General features: G+C 39.7%; 1 protein-coding gene across 1 annotated transcript; it reads left to right on the plus strand.

Moving 5' to 3' along the window:
• The first annotated feature begins 1,181 nt into the window (after positions 1 to 1,181).
• Positions 1,182 to 15,533, plus strand: LOC135476337 (hemicentin-1-like). The gene is made up of 8 exons (XM_064756338.1): positions 1,182 to 1,782; positions 7,104 to 7,148; positions 7,486 to 7,788; positions 9,174 to 9,440; positions 9,874 to 10,209; positions 10,891 to 11,052; positions 11,972 to 12,105; positions 12,800 to 15,533. Exons 1-8 carry the CDS (start codon positions 1,746 to 1,748, stop codon positions 12,941 to 12,943), a joined length of 1,428 nt encoding a protein of 475 aa, XP_064612408.1. The 5' UTR covers positions 1,182 to 1,745; the 3' UTR covers positions 12,944 to 15,533.
• The last annotated feature ends 961 nt before the right edge of the window (positions 15,534 to 16,494 follow it).

Genomic DNA, 16,494 nt, shown 5'->3' on the forward strand with positions numbered 1-16,494 from the left:
AGCTGAAAACAGGCGACAGTCTAAAAGAAACAGACTACAGTAAATTAATAATTGGTCATTTGACACATGCATACATAAAGCACTCCAAGTTGCGTTTTAAGTCTGAAGTTCGTTTCATATATATGTTGCAGTCTATAACGTTTTACCAGACAAAATCTCTTGGCGCATGTATATTAATACAATATTTTAATGTATGTTATTTTTGAAATACCCTCCTACACGTCATGAAGTACAAGTGGAATACCACACATTTAGTCTAACAGACTGAAATAGGGTGCAGTTATCTATGAAAATGACAGTAAATTACGGTCGTACCTACAGCTGTAAATAACTGTGATGAAGTCATTGTATGTCATTTGTGTAATAAGCCAAATTATAATTACAGTGGGATCACGTGGTGTGTGGGGGCTGGGTTGGGGGGAGGGGTATTATACGTTTTATAGAAGTGTTTTAAATAAGATAGAAAAACTTAGCAAGTTTTCCACCGATTACATCACAATTTTATAATTAAAATGAAAAACCTTTCAAACTGGACAGGGTGTAAGCCAATGTCACACTTCATTACAAGACGATACATATCAGGCCTGTGAGAGTGCATGTTTGGGGCCCCTTGGGAGAACGGTGAAATTTGTATTAGACTCCTACCATTAAATGAAGGTAAAAGCCTATCAGTGTGCGAGTATGAACGTATGATACAATCCTGGATAAATAAAACTCCTTTCGGATGATATGAAGTGGTTTTACGATGGAGATATCAGTTTGCAAAGAAATCTCAGGTGCTACCTCACTTGATAAATAAGTTGTTACTCAAGAGGCTTTGGGTATACGTCCACTATAACTAGCTGATCCGGTCCATTTCTGTGTGAAAATGTCGAGCGTTTGTATGCACTACATATAGATTATACAGCACAGCACAATGTACAGGAGTTCAATCCTGATAACTGCTTTATTTGGTTTAGTAACTAGTGTCATGGATATATCTGACAGAGCATGGAAAATTTAAATCCCATGTATGTAAAGCATATTATCGGTAATACAGTTACTGCCATTCGCGCAAGGTAAACCCATAGGTACACAATTACATACATGTATGTGCGATCAGCTGTGGTACGCGCACCGGATTTGATTCACCTCTGAACCTTATACATGTATACGTGGCTCTGTTGCTCGAGCCGGCTTAATGACTGTCCACGCTAATTGATTTGTGTGTATTGTGGGACACAAGGCCAAACCATGCCGACCGCCGACGACTGTACTGCTGGCATTTATCATTGTTCCCGCGGTCGCGCCAGCGTGTGTTAGCGATCCGTGACGTGCCGAGCTTGTATCCACGGTTCCCCTGGCAGGGCTGTATTTTACAGGCATATGGGATCAGCGTACACACCGTACCCAGCTGACCCGCCACATCCAACCGCCAGGTGACTGCGACAAGCTTACCAGTATTCTGAAAAAAGGAGAAAGACACCGACAGAGCTTTACGTCACAGAGCGTATTATTGGAGGTGAATCCGGAAACGAGTCTCTTACCACACCTGAAAGATTTCTGAACGCCAGGTATTCTTCCGCATATACGTGTAGTTCTCGACCGTGGGAGCTGAGTACCGGTAAGCCATGCCCCGGAAAGTGACAACAGTGTCAGGGAAGAACACACAAAGGGCATGGTGTGTCTGAAAACTTGAGGAGAGAGCCTGGGGAAGCTATAGTGTGCCTTAGCAGCTAGACAGAGAAGGCCGATTGACTGTCGCCATGGACATGTATGTCATCTACCTAACCGTCGTCTATGGTAAGTGTCCCAGTGATTACTCCTGTAGAAACTCGTGTGTCACTGGCCTGTTGTTGTGAGCGTGTCCCTCACAGGGCAGTACCGCTCCCTGCCATGCTCTATATCTCCCACCCCCGGGACATGTCGACAAGTCACGTAAACAAAGCCAGCTGATGTGGTTATGTGGGGTAACGTACAGATAGTCAATTCAGGCAGTTGTGTGCACCCCATGTACATACACAGCTATTGCACTGTGTGGTGGCTTAGACATGGCCTATAAATAGAATTGCATCAAACATTAAAACCAACTAAAAACCACACATATTTTATTGTCAAGTCGCGGTGACCCGGCTTTGTTTACTGTTTGAGATTACAGCAGAATATTTGCACTGTTATAGTATCAGGGCCTTCGTGTTTTGTCTTATAATAGCGAGCAATATGTCAGTACTTAGTTCTGAAAATCCGGTCTGGTGTGCCATGGTGTTGCATGTACTTGACTACTTGTTCGAGTGGAGAAGTGTCTTCTGTATTAAGACGGTATAAAATTTGTGTCCCATTTGTGTGTCTGTACGGCAGATTCACGCCACACGTGACTCACGTCCTCGCCTTTATACAGATTGGACGACCCTGGATACCAGTGAATCACAGGTCTCTGGAGTGCCCCTGTATGTAACCTGTATCACAACACCGCAGATCAGAAGGCTGCACCTACTTGTAACGGTTTATTACACCTGTTTAACTCAGTTCCTTGAAATACAACCTTGTCTCCTATCTGTTTATATGTTAGACATCGCTCATGTGGTATGTTCGTGTAAATTTAAGGCGACAGTCTCACAAACATGTCCATTTTAAATAAACAGGCTAAAAATACCCTAACATACAACAGTGAGCCAGACAATTAAACCATATGTATAAAACTGTCGCTCTGAAGAAGAAAAAAACTAGCTCCTTCTATGTTGAACATGCGGTAGGCCAAGCTTGGTCATACTTCAGTTCAATCTGTCTGATCTACATCTCAATTACTTGCGTTCGTTATGACTAAAAGTGTTAAATACGACGTAAAACCTCAAGCATACATACATACATACATACATACATGCATACATACATACATGCATACATACAATAGGTTATACGTTCGAATGTCAAGCCGGTGTGTGTATGTTGCTTCATGTAGCCTGGAATCATGGACGTGTATATTCGTGTATATCCTAAACTCATACACGTGTATATCCTAAACTCATACACGTGTATATCCTAAACTCATACACGTGTATATCCTAAAAACATACACGTGTGTATCCTAAACTCACACACGTGTATATCCTAAACTCACATACGTGTATATCCTAAACTCATACACGTTTATATCCAAAGTTCATACACGTGTATATCCTGAACTCACACAAGTGTATATCCTACCTCATATATGTGTATATCCAAATCTCATGCACGTGTATATCCCAGTTAAACTACTGAAGCTAGAGAGACCTCTAAAGGTTTTTTTGTTTGTTTGATTGAGTGGAGGATAGTTGTATTACGTGTATGTTGTTGTATTGTATTGTATTACATGCATATTGTCCAATCAAAGAACTGTTTTGCGTCATTAATATTTTAACCGTTAAATTTGTTTCTTTACGGGACATTAAGAAACTTTATTATTATGTAATAGAACAGCAAGCGTGGGCACCAGTTTATGGAGGTCAGCTCTTGGGTTTACTGGTTAGTGATGCCTCGATATGGATCTTAATTGTAATGTCCTTATAAAACTTACTGACATCCAGTATGGCAATTAGCATGGTATAGATAGATGTTTCAAATCGCAGTCAATATATAGTGAAACATTAAGGATGAATCATAGCGTTTAGTTTCTTAATCCTTATGCATGCAAATGCGACAGAATTATATCTTGATATACGATGTAAGAGTTACATATGTAAGGTGGCGTAGACGACATTATGTTGGTATATAGTGTATGGTCATGTTTGAACATCGCATTAAATGATCTACATTTATTAGACATTCACTTGTTTGCTTAGTATGGACAGTCATTTTTTTCTATCGAGGAAACCAGAGTGCTAACACATTCTGGCTCCTAAGCAGTGTAATTGACACTTCATGGTGTACGCGTATATGTATTAATTTTAATATGCAGAGCTTATCCCATTGTGTCGTTAGTTCTGGGGTGTTCATAACAAATGTATGCAGTAGTTGGTAATATAGTTGATAATAAATGTATAAGGCTCTACTGTAAGATAAAACCAACGTTATAATGCCTTAATATGGATTGGGTTTGATTCCAGATGACATGTATTATATATGTGCTATATGCATGTATATACATCCTGTATACAGTCGTCCATTAGCGGCCTCCCAATGGCTGCTTTTGTGGGTACGTCTACATGTTATGCTCTACTCTACACCGGTGAACCCGACTGGACGCAATTTTGGCCAGTGTAGGAAATCAGTCAAACAGTGTAATTATCTGAAAATAACGCTGTAAAGATCCATCAAGCGAGATGGCAATACTCAATTATATTGGATGCTCAATTATACACATCCGGCAGTATGTATACCGCTCAGTCACTGCTCGAAGTCCTAGACGATTCGCACTCGTCCTAAATACAGAGACACCGAGCATCATCATGCATGTTGGAGGAATTGTATTACGGGTGATAACCCGGCTTCATCAGCCTCAACAATTAAACAAAATGCAATTATTGCATTCCTCATTTAAGTTGTTATTGTGTAGGAAACAAGTGTGTTGAGTGCAGACCTTGTAATTCTGCAGTTAGGACACAGGTTCAAATCCAGCTCCCGTTAATTTTTTCAGCTGCGGCATGAAGTCGGAAAAAGTGAATGCAGTACGTGGGTTCTTACTCCGTGACTTTAACACCGCCACATGAGTAAAGTATTGTTGTAAAGCTTAACTCAGAATTGCGTTGTCCAAGATAATTTATTTCGTGAGCTATAATACTCCATTGATATTATTTGTAGCAAATGGCAACTGTCTAATGTGAAATCGTATTGCAACTACATGACTTCAGCAACCGTACCACTTTTCGTTTGTCTCCAAACATGTGCAGGGTACGTTTGTTTGTAAACATGCACACGGCACGTTTGTTTGTAAACATGCACACGATACGTGGGTTTGTAAACATGCACACGATGCGTTTGTGGGTAAACATGCACACTGCACGTTTTCCATGATCTGTCTTATCGATGCCAAAATTATTGAATTGTTGCATCCAGAAATGGAGATTCAGTGACGTAGGGATCAAGGAGTGTCTGAATACTAGTCAGAATACTAGTCAGAATAACTTGAGCGCAGTGTATGAAAAGCCATTTACTTACACACTTGCATGTAGAACAATTTCTTCAGATCCACGCATTCTATTCTGATTACGATATGATCAGAACTGGTAGCGCGATTTCTGTATATGCATTCAGTTGAACGGTAGGATGTATTGGGTCACCTGGGTTTATCCCAGTGTTTGACTGAACTACCAACATGTATGTACACCTAAGTAACACGCATGAGAACTTCTTGACGCCCAGTTTACCTTCTTCAAAACAGATATCGATTCGATCATCCTTTGCTTTATCCGTCTGGACTCAAAGTTGTACAGTGAGTATTATAAGTTAAATATATAATGTATTATGTTTTGAATTGTCATATTTTTATTCTGATTTGACACTGAAATTAATAGCGCAGTATAGTAAACTTATAATGATTTGGCAAGACGTAACAGTTGAGAGACTAGATATCGGTACACTTTTGATATAGTTCTACCGTGTATAACTGTACTTAGTTGTCCATAAACCGCGATAAATCATATCACGGGAAGTTTTAATGGAGATAACATTGTCCCTTCCTGCTTGCCCGCGACCCCTTCTCGTGATAAGGTTAATTTTCCTGAGATTTATTTATTTATTTGATTGGTGTTTTACGCCGTACTCAAGAATATTTCACTTATACGAGGGCGGCCAGCATTATTGTGGGTGGAAAGCGAACAGAGTCTGGGAGGAAACCCGCAACCATCCGCAGGTTGTTGACAGACCTTCCCACGTACGACCGGAGAGAAAGCCAGCCTGAGCTGGACTCGAACTCCAAGCGACCGCATTGGTGAGAGGCTCCTGGGTCTTTACGCTGCGCTATCGCTCTAACCACGGAGGTCCCCTTTTCCTGAGGGACTCGAGGACTAGCTACACAGTTCGTTCAAATGACACTACTCATCGTTTTATTCTGTGAGGTTGCAGTGCGTAGATTACACTTCAACTATGTTCATAATGCGCAAATGACGGAGGATCTGGTTATTTTTACGCTTCAGTGTTGATTTTAGTCTCCAAATCTTTGGGTATTTTTTCTCCGTGAAGATGACTCATATACGCTTCCCTGGTATACAGAAGATCTCACGTCAACATGCTAAAAGAATAAAACCATCAGAATCATAGATTCCTATAGAACCTTGTCATTTGATGCTACAACTTCTGCAACTTCTTTTCTACTCATCGGTGCTCATGTCGTGTAAAATTCGAGTTGTACAGTTAGCCCCAGCTGTGAAACTGGCTTCCCAAACGCATAACGAATTGTTTACTGAAATGATGATAAAAAACGAAATATCTCTACATCACATGTCACATACTCTGGTTGAGAAGATACCATTTCTTTCTGTAAAATGTTTACATGTTTTACTAGAATACTGTCACTCACTCTGATGCCAAAGTATGGCGTTAATGAATGCTGTAAGCGAATAGCAAAGAGGGTCGCGTGCTGCCATGGCTACTGGAGCCATCTGTGTCGCTGATGTTTGGTAACATTTCCAAACACGTGATCTTATCACACCGATTGTAATTGTCACTCGGCGGTTCACCGTATTAACGATAATTATCGGTCCTAGTCACGTGTGCCTAAATTTGCGTTTCCATGTGAATTCCATCCGTTTGAAACCTTTCTGGTTCCAAGACGTGCATATCCTGTACTCATTTCCATTAATATTTCTAGGCAAACGCTAATCGTGGGCGCCACTGACTTTCCATACATATTGGATGTGCCTGGAATGTAAAGTGCATGTTTTTATTGTTATTTTGTTTATTTAATTGTGGGCATCGCAGTTCTCAAGCTTTTCACTTATGTTTTATTTATGAGAAAATATCCACTTTAGGTCTGTTTCGTGTAAAGAAATGCAAGGTCTAGACGAAAATATATTCCAGCTAATGATATTTCATTGGTGAATCGTGTACCGTGTAGTGATTTTAAACTTTGCATTGCCAAGGCTGACTGGTTCTTGATATTATCTCCCATATTAATGCTCTAAATACTGTGTGTTTTCTCCTCATAGGTACATTGTTCTTGACACTGTGCCCTACGACAGATGGCCAGAAAGGTACATTTTTCCTGTAAAAAAACAATCATTTAATGATAACAATATTGACTTATTCAGCTTTTGAGTTATCTTTCGTACACAGCTTTGAAATTGGTCAATAGTTCTAGTTTGTGACCTAGAAACTTAAGTACATGTATGCTTCTATCACTGTGGGCGACTGGTTGACGTGTTAATTAGTCGGAATGATGTGAAATTGTGAGTGAAAAAAAAGTGTGATTAACAAACAATACATAGTTGGTGTCACTTGTGTCTCTGTTTAAATAGCTCTCTCGGTAAGGGCTGGGATGTAATGTTAGGTTGCAATTATCGAAATAAATTTGGTGATTTTCCGTTACAGACAGATCTCCGGTTTCCAATCTGATCTTCAGGTCTTCGTACGGAAATTCGTCCTTTGTAGCGGGGAATGAAGCAGTATTTGTGTGTATCGCCCACGGTGGTGTTCCTCAGCCAAAGATTAAATGGTACATAGACACAGAACCGGTGAAAAACGCCAGTCAGAATCTATACTTTGGAGTTTCCTCTGTCAGAGGGACGCTGGACGTGGTCATGTACAGGGAAATGGATAAGAGGCCTCTGGTATGCGAAGCTCACAATGGTGTTGGCGATCCCGTCACAGTCAGTACAACCTTAACAGTTCGGTGTAAGTTTCCCATGCAGGGCAAGGTTCTCGATTATATGTATGACAAGTGGTCGACAAGTGATCAGCAATCCCCACGAATGTATTTGTTCATCTGTTTGATTAGTGTTTTACGCACAAACTGGCGTTCTCCCTACGATCAAACGTGGGAAGGTCAGGTAGCAACGTGGGCAAGGTCGTGGGTTTCCCCCTTGGCTCTGTAGGTTTTCCTCCCGCCATAATGTTGGCCGACGTCGTAGAAGTTAAATATTCCTCGTAGTAAATGTAAACGTGAAAGACGTGTACTTGGGCCCGGTTTCACGAAACTTCCTAATTTTTATTGCTTAACCAAACGTGTTTTGCTTAAGTACCATATTCGTATGTACTTCATTTTGAAGTGTCACTCTATGTTGAACTTAGGCAAAACACTACCGACATAAGCAATGAACTGAACTTAGAAAGTTTTGTTAAAGGAGAAGAAAACTTAAAAACATGACACTATAGGCTGAAAAGAGCACATTGTTTTCTATCTGGTGGTGCCTGCTGCATAATTTGCGATTTTTCCTCGTCATAAAGCCTGAATAGAGCAAAGCTGGCATAAATCGCTGAGTCGATCGCGTCTGCCATCTTTAACACCCGGTAATTTATGCTGGAGGCGTGTTGCCTCTCAACCAGTGAGAGTCATTAAAACTGCCGGCTTGTTCGTGTAAGCTCGGAACCTACGTCCAACATTCCGGTTTCCCGATTGTCAAGCGGAAAACGAACTGTACTGTTCGCTACCTTCTGGGAAGAAGAGTTCAACCGGAAATGTACGAACTGCACTTCGGCGGTTTCCGACAGCAATTCTTCTCCTAACACAGAAGACTTCAGGACTAGTTCTTAGGCAAAATGGAGTCGCCCACAGCGGATGTTGGCGCGGACTTTATTGATAATTTTTCACCTTGAGGTACATATTAGATTTTTTTATGGCATGCACCTACGAGGAAATGCATACTCTTTTCAATGGTATTTGATTGATATTTGAATTTTCTTCTCCTTTAATCCGGGCCTTGATCTAGTGCAGCGTGCCTCGCCGAAACTGTCGTGACAGACAACCTGTTTCGTCAATCAAATATATTGGGTGTTGACAAGTTGTCATTTTGCAGATGGAAATACAAATGCGACCAGATACATGAGTTCACGGTTTCGGATTTTGAACTGCTTGGTGCTGCTTGGCCATTAATTGAGCGGGCTTAGCCGGCTTCTTTCTCTTTTTGTTATGCTGAGAGTTTGTATACGTTCCATAGTTTGACATATTTGACTGTATAAGGCAATACTGTCAGCAAAGCATTTTTAACTGCATCAGTTGCAAAGTTTATTAAGACAGAGTGTAACTTGCCATAAAAATGGGGTTTTATTTCTTCATGCAGATCCACCATATGTCACAGTACGGTACAATTCGAAAAAGAAGATGGTTGTTTGTGAAGCACAAGGGAACCCAAGAATCTTTACCTTCCTGCACTGGCATCGGACAGTGGGCAATGAAACTCTCCCCGTAACGTCATCTACGAAGTTGTCTGACGTCAGCTGGGGCTTACCGCTTCCCGAGGGCAATCTTCAGGACACTGGCTACTACACGTGCTCCGTGTCTAACCAAATAGGAAAAGGTTCAGGCCAGAAGTTAATTTGTCCCTGGGGTGAGTCCTATACGGTGTAGCTGCAGACGAAAGCGACAATAATGATGTATATCAAATGATCACCCTAAACATCATCTTTATTCTTTAATTTAACCTGTTTCTCTCTTTATCTCTCAAAAATAAGCGTTCTTTTGTATTTTATCTCTTCTCGTTGCTGTCTCCATTTTCGCGTTCCTCGAATCTAAAAGGATTATTATTCTTAACATGTCAAAGATTTTTAAACACTGTTAAAATGATATTTCTTAAATTTGTGTCTTTTATCTAATAAAATGATAACCCTTATTCGTAGTTGTATTAGTATATCGCTTGCCATGTTTTTAAATGACGTCTGGTGGAAGTTTAACCATGAACAAATTGTTACGAACCTAACTATTAAAATATGCCAATAAATACTCATTAACCTTTTTTAAGAATATTGTCTTTCTTCTCCCAGGGCCTCCTGTTTTCATTGATACTACATCAAATTACACCGCATATTTAGAATCAAACATCACCATCAGCTTTGACTTTTATTCTTCTCCTGACGTCGTGAAATACGAATGGAGGAGACACGGGACGGCGTTTGCAGACTGGGACATTGATACAGAGTTCACAGACACAAACGTTACGTTGTCGCTCAGAGATAATTCCATACATGTTCCGGGACGAACTGTCTCTGTACAGCTGACGAATGTTACCTTAGACATGGCGGGTAACTACAGTCTGTTCTTGTACACGAAGATTGGACAGTACAGTAAACAAGACTTCACTCTCTTGATTTTAGAGGAAGGTAAGTCAATGAGCACCTTGTACTTGTTTGTCTTGAATTGGGCCTGTATTGTTTGTTTGTGGCGTAATACCGATGTCCGAAATTTCCTTCACATTTCATTTTTTTGTGATCAAGTCCGTCACCATGTCTATGAAGAGATGGATGCATGGAATTAAAAGTTTGTTTGATATTCGAAATGTGATCTGTTAACATTGTTTGAAAGTCTTCAGTTTCCAAGAGCAGTGTCAGTAATGAAATGTTCAAACCTATTGTTTTGTCTATGACACATTAAACCGTGTAGGGACCTCCATGGCCGAGGGGGTTAGCACGCCAGCACGGCGCAATGACCCAGGAGCCTCCCACCTATGCGATCGCTGTGAGTTCAAGTCCAACTCATGCTGGCTTCCTCTCCGGCTCCACCACATTGCTGGCCGCCGTCGTATAATATGAAATATTCTTGAGTACGGTAAAACACCAATCAAATGAATAAATATACCATTTAAGAATTACTGTTTGGTGTTTTAGCGTATCACTATGACTGCTTGAATACCCATAACGATAAAGGTAACAGCTAACCGAATGTTCTGAGAAAGTATGACTTCAAGTACACCTATTACCGTTCTATTTTAAAATTAATTTTACCTTAAGTACTATTCATTTCCTCTGTTCAGAATATCCAGCATGTGTATGTTTATGTTGCAGTTAGCTGGGGACCGCCTACCTCCACCCCCGGACCTATCATGCTGGAGAGCGGCCCGAGAACAGGAATTATCGTTCTCATTATTGTTATCATTGTCAATGTTATTGTTTGTGTTGGCATCATTTTTTGGCGCTCCAGAAGAATATCCAAGAGAAATGCAAATGGTAAGCGTGAGGATTCAAAACTTCCTCCTACTTCAGAAGGTGTCCTTTCAATATTTCGTAATCATTTGAATAATTCGACTTTTTGCCCTGACTTCTGCATACCAATTCATGGTAACCGTTTTGAAGCACCGAAATGTTTATTGCTCTTTAAAGAACAACGGTTTCTAATTTGCCCTATAGCCCTGTTTGACAACCGACATGAATGTTAAAAGACATTAAATAATGCTGTAAGACAATTTTCACGTATTTGTCGTATGGAAGATGTTGTATTTTCCTAGCTATACACTGAACACTTTGTTGGACTTTGGGCCACGGTTTTCTTTGACAAAACTCACATAGTTTGGGTTACAATATGTGATAGTTCAACTTTTGACACCTTTAAAGCATTATTTAAGCGTACGTACATAAGAAATCCCAGATGGACTGTATATCAAGAATCAAGAAGATATTTTAAACTTAAGTTAGTTGTTCTCTTAGCTTCAAAGCAATTTTACTGCGGTAAAATTGTGGCCTAGCGTAGAAAACTTTTTTCTAATACTTAAAGTTATTGTCTAAGACATTTGTGACAAAATTAAAAATTTGCGTTCAATTTCAAATATAATTTGATAAATATTGCCGCAAGTTAAGACTATTTCTGACTTCAGCTTAAGACAGCTTCGTGATCCATAGGACAGGATTATTAAGAATTGTGTGAGTTATTACTCTGAAATGACTGATTTTGAACTCCCGTGTGTCGAACTGTCGTCATTTTACCAAGTAAAACACCAAATTCCAAACGAAATTCTTGTATTAACATCTTTGAAAAGCATTCAACAACATGAACAGTAAAGATCTTTTAGAACAGATTTAACGATTTGAAAATTTTGCATACATAGTATTTGCATAAATTCTTTCATGGTGTATGGGGATCTTGTTACAGCTAAAATTCAGGAAGGGTCACGTGAGAGGACCAAGTTTTTACCAGGTGTGCCCGACAATGGTTCTGCCTTCCCGCCCACACCACCTCGCCGGACCACATCTGCCGGGCGAGTCAGACCACAGGCTGCACATCTGGTAAGAGAAACCTTCCCCATCTAAAGCAGTTTGGACATAAACTGCAGTGTAATCTACTTCTCGTTCTGGCGATGGCGATTAATCATGCATCGCCTACGAGTTGGTATTCCAGTACCTCTCCCCTTAGTTATCTCCCTTGTTATAACACTGTTTGGGGTCCATCTCCATCGGTTTCAAATCGCCTTTTGATCGCCGAAACATTCTCCCTTCTCCACTCAGTTTCGCAAAATGCAATTTATAAACTGCTAGAGAGAGTGAGTTCTCCTTTCAGAAGAATTACGTATGGTGCCTATGGTAAGAGAATATGCACAAACGTTTATTGCGTTCTTGGTGGATGACAAATTTTATAACTAAATTGTCTGGTCAATCCAGAAGTGGATGGGTGTGCTCATTTTCGTGGACGGATAGATGTTGTGAAGGATTTTCTACATCTTTCATCTATAAATAACATAAGTGTGTACAAAATCGAAAATATAATGGGAGAGATTTAACAGAAAACACGCGGTTCAATCCCACGTCAGATGTATGGTTTACAGGGTTAGACGGATTTTCTTCTCTCTCCCGTGATCGATTTGTTTTATTTTCCACAAGGTTGAATTCCGTCGTTTTATTGAATCAACAATGATCATACAAGCACATGAAATTTTGAAATATATGAAGCAAAAGTGTTAGTAAAAGTATTGTTGGTTTTCAGGGTGTCAAAGGACACTATGCAGAGTTAGATTTCGGGCACATTAAGAACAAGAATAAAGGGAACAGCGTGATCAGGAAAGACCCACCCACAGAGTACGCCTGGATTGACTTCAGCAGACCATCCTGTTCCCCTGAGGCCTCCTGAGATGTGAACAAATCCGTGACCCGTCTGTGAACACAACGTGTGATCCAGAGACTTTGAGCTGTGTTTTGGTATTTTTATTCTGTGAATGTGTTTTATCCCGAAAAGATAGGATGTGAAGGAATGCCAGGTCGTGAAGACATTGTAACGTCTTATTATGGCCTGGAATGATACGACCTGAAGACATTGCAATGCCTTTGTTGTTATGAAGATGTGTATCTGTTTTATCTTGGAATGTAGAGAGGTGACAGAAATTCGAGGTTGTGAAGACATTGCTACGTCTTTGGTATCATGAACGTTTGTGTTTATTTTGGCCTTAGATACTGAGCAGGAAGGACAGCAGCGTCTTGGGTATTATGAACGTTTGTGTCGCTCTCCTACTTGGATGATCTGAAGACATGGTGACTTCATCATTCTTTGTATCTGTTTTGTTCTGGAAATGATGGAATATGAAAAAGATCCATGTTGTAAAGACATCGCAAAGTATTCGTTATTATGAATGCTTGTGTGTGTGTGTGTCTTAAGATGATACGTTGTGAAAACATTACAGCGCCTCTACTGCTGCTGGCGACAACATTTCTGGGGTCTAGGATCTAAAGTCATTGTAACTTACCCATTGCTATGAACGTTTGAATCTGCAGGAATGATAGGATGTGAGCAGATTCCATCTTCATTATATTACGAACGATTGTGCCTATTTTAGCGTAAGATGACAGCGTGGGAAGACATTGCTACGCCTTCATTATAGCGAACGTTTTTTGTTCTGAGTGATATGATCTAAAGAAATTGCAACATATACCTGTAAAGGTCCGTGTTGACATTGATATTTGACTGACTTCTCCGTTGTCACAAACGATTTAACCTATTTGCCCTCAGGATAATTACAGGAACATAGCCCAAAATGTTTGTAGAATTCTCCATGGCCTTAAATATCTTAGTCTGTTTTTTACATGCATGTAGTCCCATATACGTTGCTGAATTTCGTAGTCCTGTCTTGTGGGTTTAAAACTCCATGATTCTGTAACTGTGGGTCATTATACGTTCTTGTGCCTTTGACGTGTCACACTGAATTGCTTAAACAAAATCACAGCGTGTAATTAGCTGTAGATATCTGCGCGTAAGTTTAGAATCTACCATATAGAGAGATAACATATAATCAGAGTACATAACTCCTAGCATGAATACACAGCCTAGTTGATGGAACGGCAACCGTGTAAACCATGGAATCATTCCCATGGTGGGTAATACTGACGATTAAAGCTATATATATAACGTTAGTTAAGTCCGGCAATTCCTCACACAGATCTTTATGCTCATGGTGCTTTTGTCAATATGCTTGCAATCTGGTCGTGTTTTTATTTAAAATCTACTGGTTTCTTTTATGTGTTGACATTGTCTTACAAATATTTATCCCTCTACCATGTTTGCCCCCATTGTATTGTCGCAGTGATGTACGACCCCGTCCGTTAACCACAAATCTTCATAAAGAATCCATGTTATTTTATTAAATGTGGTAAACTGCATTGTTTACCTAGGCACAGGATAAATTACTTTTGATATCAGATTACAGAGTAACTCCCCACTGTATATAGCACCCGTATTTTCTGCCATGTTTCCAAAATTGTTGGACCAAATTTTATTTATTTTAAAAAATGCACTCACTGACAAGCTTACATTTTGGAAACCCCTTCTGTCTTTTGACCTACTCAAACCCAAGACTTAGCTGTTACACTCTTGTCAACATTACTTCTCCAAAAGAGTTGGAGATTTATTTTAAACTTCACACATGCGCCCATGTGCATGTGGATATCCTGAACTAGATAATCTTGTCATGGATACATTCGTGGATCTTGTGGACAACGTGATGGATCTTAAACCTGAGGAGCCATAATATATGTGTATGTATGCTCGGTGATTTTAAATGTCTTTTTAGTTAAAGCGGATTCATGTTTATATAGGCTTTACCTGCATGAGATAGTGTAAAATAAGACGAATACTCGGTCCCTATAATATTAATAGTTATTTTACAACGTTAAAGCCGACAAGACTATCAAGTGCATGAATGAACCTCTTTGGTAAAAACTAGATCAGATACTCAAGTAACACACATTACAAAGGAGAAACAAGATCACGGAAACACTGAAACAAGAATTTGCCGTTTGTATCAAAGTTTTAATGTTAGCTTGTCGTGCATTTTGCCGACCCATTAGCAAGAACAGTCATCCTCGCGTTGCTTAAGTTGAAACTGAATCCAAATCAGACTTACACAGCTTCCAATACAGTTAAACAATTGTATATGTACATGTAGAGCGTCACGTGATTAAATTCATCAGATTTCAAAGGGTGAAAGATATATGAAGTTAGAAGTTTTGACTTGAAACAAAATGGCCAAATCTTGTTAAACTGGACAGTTTGGGTACGCGTGACTGTTGCATATAAATGCACCGTAGCGTTTTGTGTACATTTTACCGTCTGTGAGTATAATGAAAGGAAACCAGATGCTCTAATGAGTTTTTATTTGTAATAATCTGACCATTTTCGAAATAGCCTTTTACTCAGTAAATCCACGATGGTTACTCTATATGTAGTACCAAAGAAGTTGAGGGTTTATGTCGGGTGTTATGCTGATTAACATTATCATTTTGTCATTTTAGCATCGTTGATACATTGTCTCTTGTGTTCAACTATAGTATTGTTTTTGTATGCCTTGCTTTAAGAAGCCACGCTATTTTTCTACATGACTTCAGAATAAAGACATTCTTCCTGCCAGTTACACGGTTGTTTTTGTTTACAATCACAGAAGACATTCTGTGTTGTTACCGTGAAAATACCATTACACTGTGGTGATTATCAAAATGTTACCACTATAATGGGTGGTGGTAATTAAAATATTACCATAACCCCATGGTAATTATCAAAATGTTACCACCATCCGGTAGTGATTGTCAAACTGTTACCATTGGCTTATGGCGATCGCAGAGTAATTCAGACAGATCATGTTAACCCGTAATTAGACATTTTGGAGACAGGGCTTTCCTCGAAGTTCCCCACTTGTATATTTTACCTACTTTTGTGTTTCATTGCTCTTTAAGACCATCCTTAAGAATTTATTCTCATACAATGGCTGTCAGTTTTATGGGTGAAGGAAATTGGACGAACTTTCCCACATGTGGCGTACATATATACACAAGATATTAGTGAAAGACAGTGGTCTCCAAAGAACGTTAGACACACCAGCGTTGACGACTACTTATTTTCGCCAAGGCTCCACATGCAGTGAAGGCGGGGGAATTCACAAATTGCCTGTCCAAGGCAAGATTTGAATCCGCATCTCGTGTGTCCTGTTTGTTTATTTAATTGATTAGCCTTTTACATCGTACCCAAGAATACTTCATTTAAACGACAACTGCCAACATGGTGGGATTAGGAAACCTGTCAGAGCCTGGGTGGGACCCACGACAGACCTTAGCATGTAAAATTGAAAACGAAGCCAATATCTTAACGATTGACATCTCATTTGTAGTAAGTAAAATCATACTCAATTTTAACAATTT

Source organism: Liolophura sinensis, chromosome 1 (assembly GCF_032854445.1).
Source record: "Liolophura sinensis isolate JHLJ2023 chromosome 1, CUHK_Ljap_v2, whole genome shotgun sequence".
Classification (NCBI taxonomy): Eukaryota; Metazoa; Mollusca; class Polyplacophora; order Chitonida; family Chitonidae; genus Liolophura; species Liolophura sinensis.

What these genes read in the sequence shown, in the direction of transcription:
- LOC135476337 (XM_064756338.1), top strand. Translation starts at nt 1,746, where the DNA reads ATGGACATGTATGTCATCTACCTAACCGTCGTCTATG. An exon ending in TACGACAGATGGCCAGAAAG is followed by an intron (nt 7,149 to 7,485) that starts GTACATTTTTCC and finishes TTTCCGTTACAG; the next exon opens with ACAGATCTCCGGTTTCCAAT. An exon ending in GACCACAGGCTGCACATCTG is followed by an intron (nt 12,106 to 12,799) that starts GTAAGAGAAACC and finishes GTTGGTTTTCAG; the next exon opens with GGTGTCAAAGGACACTATGC.